This window comes from Cottoperca gobio, chromosome 6, assembly GCF_900634415.1.
Source record: "Cottoperca gobio chromosome 6, fCotGob3.1, whole genome shotgun sequence".
NCBI classification, from domain to species: Eukaryota; Metazoa; Chordata; class Actinopteri; order Perciformes; family Bovichtidae; genus Cottoperca; species Cottoperca gobio.
In genome coordinates, this window is record NC_041360.1 from 25,468,707 (window position 1) to 25,480,041 (window position 11,335).

At 43.0% G+C, this 11,335-nt stretch overlaps 1 protein-coding gene across 1 annotated transcript; it reads right to left on the reverse strand.

Annotated features, from left to right (window-relative positions):
• Positions 1–1,846: 1,846 nt before the first annotated feature.
• LOC115009211 (E3 ubiquitin-protein ligase TRIM39-like) lies at positions 1,847–8,068 on the reverse strand. Its single transcript, XM_029433076.1, has 2 exons — positions 7,940–8,068; positions 1,847–4,243 (listed from the first exon to the last, which is right to left on the reverse strand). Exon 2 carries the CDS (start codon positions 4,232–4,234, stop codon positions 2,588–2,590), a length of 1,647 nt encoding a protein of 548 aa, XP_029288936.1. The 5' UTR covers positions 4,235–4,243; positions 7,940–8,068; the 3' UTR covers positions 1,847–2,587.
• Between the last annotated feature and the right edge of the window lie 3,267 nt (positions 8,069–11,335).

An 11,335-nucleotide genomic window follows, 5' to 3' on the forward strand; every position in this document is an offset into this window, starting at 1 on the left:
CAAAGCAGAAGCCACACTGACGTCACATATTGATTTCTGCTAGCTTGAAGCTAATCTGCAGCTCAACAATTGAAAACATTAATTGATCACAGTTGTGTTATTTTTTAGGTTTAGCTAAGAGGCGCGAAAAAAAGATTTGTCATTTCTACGGAGTGTGTCGTAGAATTATATAAAGTAATCTGTTCACACTAACTAATAATTGTTGCTCTCAATTTCCTATCAATCAGATCTAAATGAGCCAACAAATAATCATTTGACACCATGTTAACATCCATAAACATTTCTGTTTCTTCATCTCTTCTCCAAACACGTGTCAGTTTGAACAGTAAATGCAGCCTGATGAAGTGTTTGTTGGTAAAGTGCAGCTGTGTACATGTTGAAATGCTGTGTCTGTTACTGTATTAACTGTCAGTCTAAAGGCTTCACACCAGCATTTATCTCTTTTATTTCAAATCCTAGCAGATTTCATCTGAAACATTGTTTTCTAAATTCCTCACAAAACATGTCGCATAATAAAAGTGATTAAATAAGTTAAAAATACAGTTTTGATAAACCTCACAAATCTCTTTTGATGGCCATGTTGCCTCATTCAGACTTTTCTCTGACTCTTTGACTTTGACTCCTGATCTTCCTCCGTTTGTTTTGTGGTTTCTCAGGTTTGGCTTTAGTCTTGTTTACGTCAGCGCTGTGAACTTTTCTCTGTTGTCTTTCGGATTTAATGCTTTTATAAAATGGTGTCATTGTACAAATTGGTGTCATTTTTAAAATGAAATTATTAATGTTCTTAAAATGTGATGTACATTCTTTTGAATAAGTAAAATCAAATGTCAAACACTGACAGTCTGCTGTTGTTGTTTCTGCGCAGTACCTGCTGCAGCCTGTAGGTGTCAGTAGAGAGTCACCTGCAGCTTCTTCTTCTGTGGTTTCAGAAGGAAAGTTTGTCTTTTTAAAGATTAAATAAGGAGACTGTGAACCACATATTTAATATAAGCAGTAAATGAATATTCACAGTAATAATTATTATTTTCGATGACTTTAAACAAACATTAAAGTTGGAAGATATGAATTATAAAGCACCTTATTCCCAGTTTAAGGGTTTAATATTATTACTTCACAATTAGTTTTGAGCCAAACATCAGCAGACTTTTTATTTGCATCAGTTTGCTGCTCCAGATTCAACCCGAGCGATGATTCAAATGTGTGTCACTGCTGCGGGTCATTTAACAGAAGTCTTGTTTCTGTCATAATGTTTTACAGCCTTCAGTATCAGCAGCTTTTATTATCAGACAAGAAATATTATCCTCACACATCTGAACTTTCCAAGTGCCGTTGCACCAAGTGGATCAAATTCTGATTTAAAAAATGTTCCCGGGAATAATCACAGAGAGTAAACGATATATTAAAGGTCATTTTGGGGCTGAAGTATTAATTTAACACGTAAGTAAGTCATTTTACAATACGTCAGATTTTAGTGATTATAAATCAATAATAAAATACATTCAGTTCAAATAATCTACATAAACATGAACATAATATCCTTTTATAATGATAATATAATTACAACTATGATATATATCATTTGTCCCGCTGATCAAGAGACTTTAAAGACTTTATTTATCTGAAGGAGAATCTTCTGAACACAGAAAGGAAACTTCATCACAAACATTCAACACATCTGGAGATACATGAGGAGGAAGAACTGTAATCTGAGAAGCAACTAAAGCTGTCACACAAATGTAGTGAAGTAAAAGTATAAGTAGCATAAAGTGGAAAAAGTCAAGTACAACTTTGAGGAACTTGTACTTTACTTCAGTGGAGTACTTGAGTAAATGTAAAAAAAGACAAATCCAGTAGAAACCTTTTTTAATTTTTACTCCGTTGAGGATTTCTTGACTTTGTTGAAACAATACAAACAGTCTGCAGAGAGGTGGACAATATGAAGTGGAAATAACACAACAGATTGAGACACATTGTTTTCTTCTTCTCTGGTGTGTACAACTACTGCAGCTGAATGTTTTATGATCAGATCTCAATGATGTTCCAAGTTACTGTCAATTTATTTTGTATCAACGTGATTCAAGAATGAATCCTTAAGTTACCCCTGAAAACATCCCAGACAGATATCCCTTCATGTGCCCCTTCAGTGGACATTGTAAAAGCTAAAACCCTTAAAAGACTTTGTTGAAAAGTTCTCATGAACAATTAAGGAGTGCATGACTTCCCCCAGCAAATGTGTCAGAGGACAAGACTTCTTATACAAACAATGATCAGACAAGAAAACGTTTTGGAATTTCACACCCAGAGATTTAAGGAACTGTTTTTCTGCTGATGCAACAGTGTTAAAGGCAGGTAATGCAGTCATGAGAAGAAACTAGACTACATTAGAAAATATCAATCAGTGTTGTAACATCTGTGTACTGTAAGAGTAAGTATCAACGTGTGCATCAAAGAAAAACATTACAGAAAAGATGCAAAAGAACACATTGATCAGAATCTGAATAAAATCCACAATGCATACACCATAGAAACAATACATGTATTACATTATGTGATAGTGAATCTTTCTGTAGAACATCACATGTTGGTTCTACTCAGTGTGATTGACAGCAGAGATGATCAGAGGGGCAGAGTTTTTACCACCATCATAAAGACCAGGACTGAAGACTGGGTAGAGTTTGTCAGTGAATGTGCAGCCAGTAAAGGAGTAGATCAGAGCTGCAGCATCAACATCATAAAAGGAGACCAGACCCTCCTCATAATCCACAAACACCCCCACCTTCTCAGGCTCAGACTCCAGAGAGAGAGTGACTTCAGGGTCAGCAGAAGCTGTGTACTTATTTACATTCCTCAAACATATCGTCCAGTAACCATTCTGAGGAGACCGTGTGATGATTCCCTTCCTGTTGATGGACTCTCTGGCCACTCCTAACCTCCACCCAGTCTTCTCTTTAACCTGAACCTCGTAATAAAATCTTCCTGAAGAGAAACTCTGCTTTGCTAAAACACAAACACAAGGATCAAATCTCTCTGGATTGTCTGGGAGACTCTTCCTCACATCAACATGTTTAACTTGTTTTCCATCATCAGACAGGATGAGTACGGGATGTGCTGTATGAAGGTCGAGTGTCACATCCACTGCAGACTGCTGGACCCTCTTCAGCTCGACCTCAAGCAGCTTCTTCATCTGTTCACTGAGCGTCTCCTCCAGCTGACTCACAGCTCTCCTCACAGTCCCCTCATATGAAGGTAGACGGACGCTGACTTCTGTCCAGTCCTTGGTGAGTGGAGCAGCGTTCAGGAACATGAAGCTTTGGAGGACGTGGAGATGATCTTCAGATGTTGAGAGCTGCTCCATCTCAGTGCTTCTCTTCTTCAGCTCAGAGACTTCCTGTTCCAGCTCTCTGATGAAGCCTTCAGCCTGTTTCTCCGTCTCTCTCTGCTTCTCTTTGACTGTGTGGATGAGCTCGGCCTGGCTTCTCTCAACAGTCTCCTTCAGAGCGGTGAAGACCTGAACACCACCTGCTATCTCTCTGTCTGCATCTTCCTTACTGAGCTCCACTGAGCGTTTCATCTCCTGAATCTTCAGTTGTCTCTTCTGGATCATCTGCTGAATGTCAGCCTCTGTCTTCTCCAGCTCGACCTTCTTTCCTTCAGATTCTTCCTTCAGAGGAACAACATCATGTGTCTTGTGGTCTAAAACAGTGCAGAGCATGCAGACACACATCTGGTCGGTCTTACAGAACAGCTCCAGCTGTTTATCGTGCTTCGTACACATCCTGCCTTCCAGGTTCTCCACAGGGTCGATCAGCTGATGTCTTTTCAGGCCTGTCCATGTCAGATGAGGCTCCAGGTGAGTCTCACAGTAGGAGACCAGACACACCAGGCAGGACTTCAGGGCCTTCAGTTTGGTTCCAGTGCAGACGTCACAGGGAACGTCTCCTGGTTTAACAACTTGTGTCTCTGAGCTGCTGCTGCTGCTGGCTTTCTGTTGAGCTGACTGTCTGAACTGAGCAGCCACCTCAGAGATGAAGGTATTGACCCGCAGCTCAGGTCTTGTGTTGAAAACCTCTTTACAGTTGGGGCACTGACACTGGACATTAACCTCCCAGTGTTCAGTGATGCAGGTTTTACAGAAGTTGTGTCCACAGTGTAAGGTGACTGGATCAGTGAACACATCCAGACAGATGGAGCACAGAAACTGATCTTCAGTCAGCAGACAGCTGGCAGCAGACATATCTACACTCTGAGGACAAAAGAAAGTGGAAAAACAAAACTGTACATAAATATGATTTAATAATTTGTTAAATATAATCAAAGAATGATTAGTGGAATAAAAGGAGTGATCCAGAACTATGTTGATATATTATATGAAGTGGAGCTCAGATGTGCACCGAGGTGGTATTTCTATGAGATCAGAAGCTCAGAAGATAAGTGATTACATGGAGATCTTTATTGGATTCCATCTGTATGTTTACATCTTTTTTGAAGCCCTCCTCTGGCTGATCCCTGCCTGCTGCCAGTCACTTATACGACTAACATTTAAACCAAAGTCCCACCGGGGAGCGGTGAAGTGCGGCCTGCGGCCAAACAGAAGTTGTGGATAGTTTAACTTTTTGCAGCCAAGTGAAGCGAGAGAGCACCCGCAGCCAATCAGTAAACTGATTCCTGTGACTGCTGGGACATGTTGACCTGTGTTACAAATAATGACTTCCCCCTTAAACACATGAACGGCTGCAGAATAATGTACTTATAAGCTACACTTCAACTGAACTGGTGTGAATCTGGCGTTTAGTTGTTTGTTAGTTATTCAAATAAAGAAAATAATAAATAATAATGAGAAAGTCTGATGTTTTAAGTGTTGCAGTGATATCATCTCAAACTCTCTGGTTCTTGTTAATATCATAAACACTTTAAAATCATAATATAATTCTATTTTAAACCCTCTCTGAGTATAGCTGAGGGGATGAGTTCATACTGGTTGTTGAACTACACATCATACACACAGTCACAGATGCGCACCCCCCCCCCCCTCCCTTTGTTCTCAGCCTTTCTCTGTGCTCCCTCACTCTCTTCCTCCCCTCTCTCTCTCACAGTCAAAATTGAACATCGTGTTCACTCTCACACACAAACTCTCAGTGTGTTTTATCTTCCTCTGCATGTTGCTTCTTTAAATTAGTGGGACTTCTAACATTCCTTGCCTCGAACAATCCTCCTCAAATCTGGCTTGTATTCCGTTGTGGTCACTCGAAGCAATTCTTTGACACGTGTGTCAGAACAGATGGATACTTTGATTGCACGTGTTTCAGGGTAGAACACACCGACTCACAGTATGTTGACCCAAACATTGATAGTAGCTTGAGTGCAGCCCGTTTGTTTGATATTTTTTCCATTGGCACAGTTTTCTAGAACTCAAGGGTCCCTTCCCTCAGAACATGTTTCAGTCTGTCTTCCTCAGAAAGTTCAATCATCTCCAACTGGGCCACCGCCTCGTTTTGTAAAGTGTGCCATTCAGATGTTAGCATCGCACATGACGGAATAAGCGATGTTCGCCAGCATGAACAATCGTCCAAGCACGAGGCACAAAACACACACAGTCAATGACTTCATGTGTGACAAGAACTGTGTCAGAGGCAGAACAAGAGACCAGAGCTGAGGGACAGATGTCGCTGCTTTGTGCTAAACATAATGTCGCCTTCAGCTCCTGCGATGATTTCAGTCGCAGTGTCGCGACATGTTTCCTGACTCTGCTATCGCGAGGAAGTCCTCGTGGGGGAAACAAAAGCCACACAACTCATCCATCATCAAATAAAATGATAATAACTCATCAAATAAAATACATAAATCTTATAAACATGTCTGTACAAGGAATACATACTTTAAATAAACATGTATTTCCTGAATGTCCCTTATGTGTTCACGTTTACATTGGTGGCTGAGAGCTGTTAGAGAGCCGAGCGGAGTACGCCAAAAGAAATTCCCTTATTTTGAAATTCCAACGTTGACAGGTATGGACTAGCGGGACTTTCAAACAGTCCGTCTCAGCATTAAAAGGGTCGACGAGGAACGTAATCTGTGACCTTTTCAGCTGTAGATCATGGAACCGGGTCGCAAAGTTTTCGTGCAGGGTTTCAACCAATGTTGCATTTCGGCTTGTCCGTTTGCTTTTAGCAGAGAGGGAAAATGCGCTAATTCTCCCTTTTGAAGAAGTGTTTTAAACAGTTTCAGTTTGTTAACACACGCAAACACACTTTCCACTAGGTCAGGCAGCATTTTTATATGAATATGAACTCTCCCACTCTAATAAAACGTCCTATGTTGATCTTCATATTTTCGCTTAGCTGTGCATCTTCCTCCGTGCCATTTTAGGATGGAACTCAGATGGTCAGATAGTGTTTACTCTACGATAGGTTTTTCCCCCCTCGAAGGTGATTGGTTCACTGCATCGCAGGCATTTTTGTGATTGGCTCTTGGGCCACATCAAAATTAGACGCACTGTCATGCTCTCATACTGACAGCACACATACACACACTGACAAATAAAATTTGATATGAACTGAAGAGCCGCATGCGGCTCGAGAGCCGCGGGTTGGCCACCCCTGTTCTACGTCGTGTAATAAACTTCTGTTCAATACAGGAAATGGGCCTGAGAGTGTAAATTAGCTTCAGCTAATGCTAGCTGTGACTGTATTCTGTCAAACCTTAACTACAAAGAGTTCAGTCACTGCGGTTTTTTTTTTACCTGTTGTGTGTGTGTGTATATATATATATATATATATATATTAAAGTAATGTGTTAAACATGATGAATATGGTGTTTGTGCAGGTCTGTGTGGTGAAGATGTAGGAGAACCACATTCCTCCTGGGATTATTTGGGCATTAAATATGTGGGGAAACCAGTCCGACTGGTCTGCAGTGTGGCGTGTGAGCTCGTGTTGTTTCACTGATGAATCAGCGTTCACTGTTTTCATTGTCCATCTGAAGTGAGTCAACGAGCTCTCGCTCTCTCCATTACTCACACCACACATGTGATAACATCATAAAACTGATGCTTATACTTTTACTGGAGTAAATATATATGTAAAGTAAGCTAAATATATTTTAATTCCAATTTAATATTTAACTTAACACATTTATTAGAATTAACTTTGATGTATTTAGGTAGTATGAGTTTTTATTATTTGTTTTATGAAGCCTCTGAAGGAGCAGAGGAAAATAAAATCACCTTCTCTGTTAAAAGACCTTCAGCGTCAGAGAGTCAGTTTGGAGGAAGAGGAGGAAGAGGAGGATCAGAGAGAGGATGATGATACAGAGAGCAGAGAATCAGAAACATTAAATGTGCAGAAGAAGAGATTGAAGCTACAGCTCTGGACTTCAGGAAATTATATAAAATATAATTGTTCTCCTCATTCATACTGGTTGTTGAAAGACAGGAAATATTATCAGCGTTACTTCCTGACAGCTTCAACTAGAAACAGTGAGATTGAGAAATAAGGCTCCTTACCAAAGTGTGTAACACTTATATACATTTTAAAATGTCAATATTATGCCTTTTTTATAAGCAATACAAAAAGTGAGCCATATAATCAGATACTTCACTCTGTACAACCCAAAAAGTATCTATGATTCAGGTTCTACGTCGTGTAATAAACTTCTGTTCAATACAGGAAATGGGCCTGAGAGTGTAAATTAGCTTCAGCTAATGCTAGCTGTGACTGTATTCTGTCAAACCTTAACTACAAAGAGTTCAGTCACTGTGGTTTGGTTTTGACCTGTTTTGTATTTCTGGCCTTCTTACACTTTTATATCTAAAGTGACACATTTCTATAGCATAATATTCTTTATCTGGTAAAACGGATGTAAACAGTCAGATTGTGATTTGAACTAAACTGTGATCACATGTTTAGTCGGTGCATTTGTCTCTGTAGGGCAGTGTACTCACCAGTGTTGGACAGATTCTGCTGTGTTGTTGAGAGAAGCCTGCTGGATGTAGTTGAATGTTTCTTTAGAGAGAAACAGAGACTTGTGTCGACTGCAGCTCTGCTGTCGCTCAGAGAAACTTTCACTTTCGTTTCTGTGAAGTTGAAGCTCCTCTTTCTGTGTTGCTCCACCTCTCAGTGGCCCGACGCCAACAGGGAGTGGAGGAAGAATTCAGATAATTTACTGCAGTAACAGTTTTCTTACAACATTGTGAAAATACTTCACTACAAGTAAAACTACTAGTCATGGAATGGCCATAACAAACACCATGTTCGAACATAAGGATACTCAAAAGTGTACGTGGTACCAGAGCACCCTAGGCCAAAGGTCAATGATCGATTTTGTGATCGTATCATCTGATCTGAGGCCGCATGTTTTGGACTCTCGGGTGAAGAGAGGGGCGGAGCTGTCAACTGATCACCATCTGGTAGTGAGTTGGATCAAGGGGTGGGGGAATACTCTGGATAGACCTGGTAAGCCCAAACGGGTAGTGCGGGTGAACTGAGAACGTCTGGAGGAAGCCCATGTCCGGGAAATCTTCAACTCACACCTCCGGCTAAGCTTTTCGGATATCCATGTGGAGGTTGGGGCCATTGAACCTGAATGGGCGATGTTCAAAACCTCTATTGCTGAAGCTGCGGTGAGGAGCTGTTGTCACGGTTTAGGACAGTGGAGGACCCAAATGCAAAATGGAAAAAACACAAACCAACCAGAGGTAGACACAGGGTAGACACAAGGAAGCACAGCAGGTAACAGGCCGGTAACAGGCACATATGAAAGATTATCCGACAAGGCAAACTGGGATAGACAGGGATATATACACAGACACCAACCGAGGGAACAAGACACCGCTGGAAGAGAAAGGCAAAGACCAGGCCTTGAGGTAAATGAACACAGGAGGAACACATTAACAACCAGAAAAGGAGGGACTAGATTGTGACAGAATCAAGGGACGGATCCCAGACGTCCCAAAAGTAAAAAATAAAATAAAAACCCAGCAGGGTGGGTGGAGGGATTTATGGTGCAAACGAGGCCAGGGAACAAAACTGGAAGGGGATGTCGGGGCAGGAAGCCGGGGGAGGCCAGCGAGACAGCGCTGGAGGCCGACGCAGCGGGCAGGACTGCACAGGAGGCGGACGGGGCGGCCGGAGCAGCTCTGGAGGCAGACGAGGTCGCTCTGGAGGACTGGGAACAACGGAACTGGGGTCTCGGGAGGCAAAGGGAGCGCTGGGGTCTCAGGAGGCGAAGGGAGCATAGGGTCTCGAGAGGCGAGGAGAACGCAGGGGTCTCAAGAAGCGAAGGGAGCACTGGGACTGGGGTCTCGAGAAGCGAAGGGAGCACTGGGACTGGGTTTTCGAGAGACGAGGGGAGCACAGGGCTCTCGAGAGGCAAGGGGAGCGCAGGGACTGGGGTCTCGAGAGGCGAAGGGAGCACTGGGACTGGCGTCTCTAGAAGCAAAGGGAGCACTGGGACTGGGGTCTCAAGTGGCGAGGGGAGCACATGTACATGGGTCTCAAGAGGCGAAGGGAGAACTGGGGCCTCGAGAGACAGCAAGGGAGACTGCTGGGGTCTCGATAGGCAGCAGGGGGACAGCTAGGGTCTCAGCGGGGACTGAGGTCTGCAGAGGTCCGGCAGCAACGGGAAGAACTCAGAGAGAACTGAGGGTCCGTGCACAAATATTTAATACTGTGTGTGTGTGTGTGTAGTCTGTTAATGTGGGTTCAGCAAGAGTTGACTCAAAAGCTGTACGTTGGTCTGTGGTTGGTCTTCATCTCCTCCTGCCTGCTGCCATTCAAACTGCTGGGATTCATTATAGATATGACAAACAAAAAAAATATATATATATATTTGTTTTTAAATATATATATATATATAAATGTTTTCATACATAATTAAAAAAAAAAAAAAAATATATATATATATATATATATATATATACTGTATACATAGAATATATATCTCAGCAGGAAACCGGTGGATTGCCTACTCCGGGTAGGGAATGAGCCCTTACCCCAAGTGAAGGAGTACCTGAAGGTCTTGTTCGCGAGTGAGGGGACGATGGAGCGAGAGATTGGTTGGAGAATCGGAGCAGCGGGGGCGGTACTGCAGTCGCTTTACCGCACCGTTGTGACGAAAAGAGAGCTGAGCCAGAAGGCAAAGCTCTCAATCTACCGGTCGATCTTCGTTCCTACCCTCACCTATGGTCATGAAGGCTGGGTCATGACCGAAAGAACGAGATCACGGGTACAAGCGGCCAAAATGGGTTTTCTCAGACGGGTGGCTAGCGTCTCCCTTAGAGATAGGGTGTGAAGCTCAGCCATCCGTGAGAGACTCGGAGTAGAGCCGCTGCTCCTTTACGTTGAAAGGAGCCAGTTGAGGTGGTTCGGGCATCTAGTAAGGATGCCACCTGGGCGCCTCCCTAGGGAGGTGTTCCAGGCACGTCCAGCTGGGAGGAGACCCCGGGGAAGGCCCAGGACTCGGTGGAGAGATTATATCTCCTCACTGGCCCGGGAACGCCTCGGGATCCCCCAATCGAGAGGCTGAAGCTACCGTGGTGTAAACTCGCCAATGTCACCACAGATGGATCGCTGAACTTAACAGGAAAACACATCGGGCTGCTGAAAAGAATCCAGGATAAGGTGAAAGAGGAAAACCCTGATCTGGATGTCATTTTCCTGCACTGCATAAGCCCTGTGTAAATCTGTATTGCACCTTGATCATGTTGTGAAGCCAGTCGTAAAACTTGTTAACTTTATACGAGCAAAGGGATTGTCAATTTATTAAGTTCCTTGAAGAAACTGATGCTGATCACCAGGACTTGCTTTACCACTCTCATGATCGCTGGTTAAGTTTGGGAAAAGTATGTCAACGAGTGTGGACAAGTCACTTCAGCTGGTTTCATGTCCCCTGTCACAAGACTCTGAAACAGCGCCACAAGAGTTGTAATTGGAACTGATCGATCTTCAATGTGATTTTGTCTTAAAGGAGTAGTTCAACTCCCTTAAACTGGATGAGTTTCATGCTTCACTAAGCCAGGTTTCCAAACATTAGGAGGATGGCACAGAGGATGCTGGTGTTGTTCGGTTCTACCTACGTGTGTGAGCAGACGTTCAGCGTGATGAACAGAACACACCCAGATCCCAGTTTTGTTTTGAGTCTACTGACTGGAGCGTCCTGCAAGAGCCACATGGTGAGGACATTGAGGGAGTGTCGCACTGTATCACTGACTACCTGAACTTCTGTATGGATGTTGTGGTTCCCATAAAAACTGTACGCTGCTTCCCTAACAACAAACCCTGGATCACCAGCAATGTCAAGGACATCCTTGACAACAGAAGGGGATTCTGTGAGAGCAAAC

Excerpts from the sequence above, each read along its gene's own strand:
- LOC115009211 (XM_029433076.1), bottom strand. The coding sequence starts at position 4,234 with ATGTCTGCTGCCAGCTGTCTGCTGACTGAAGATCAGTTTCTGTGCTCC.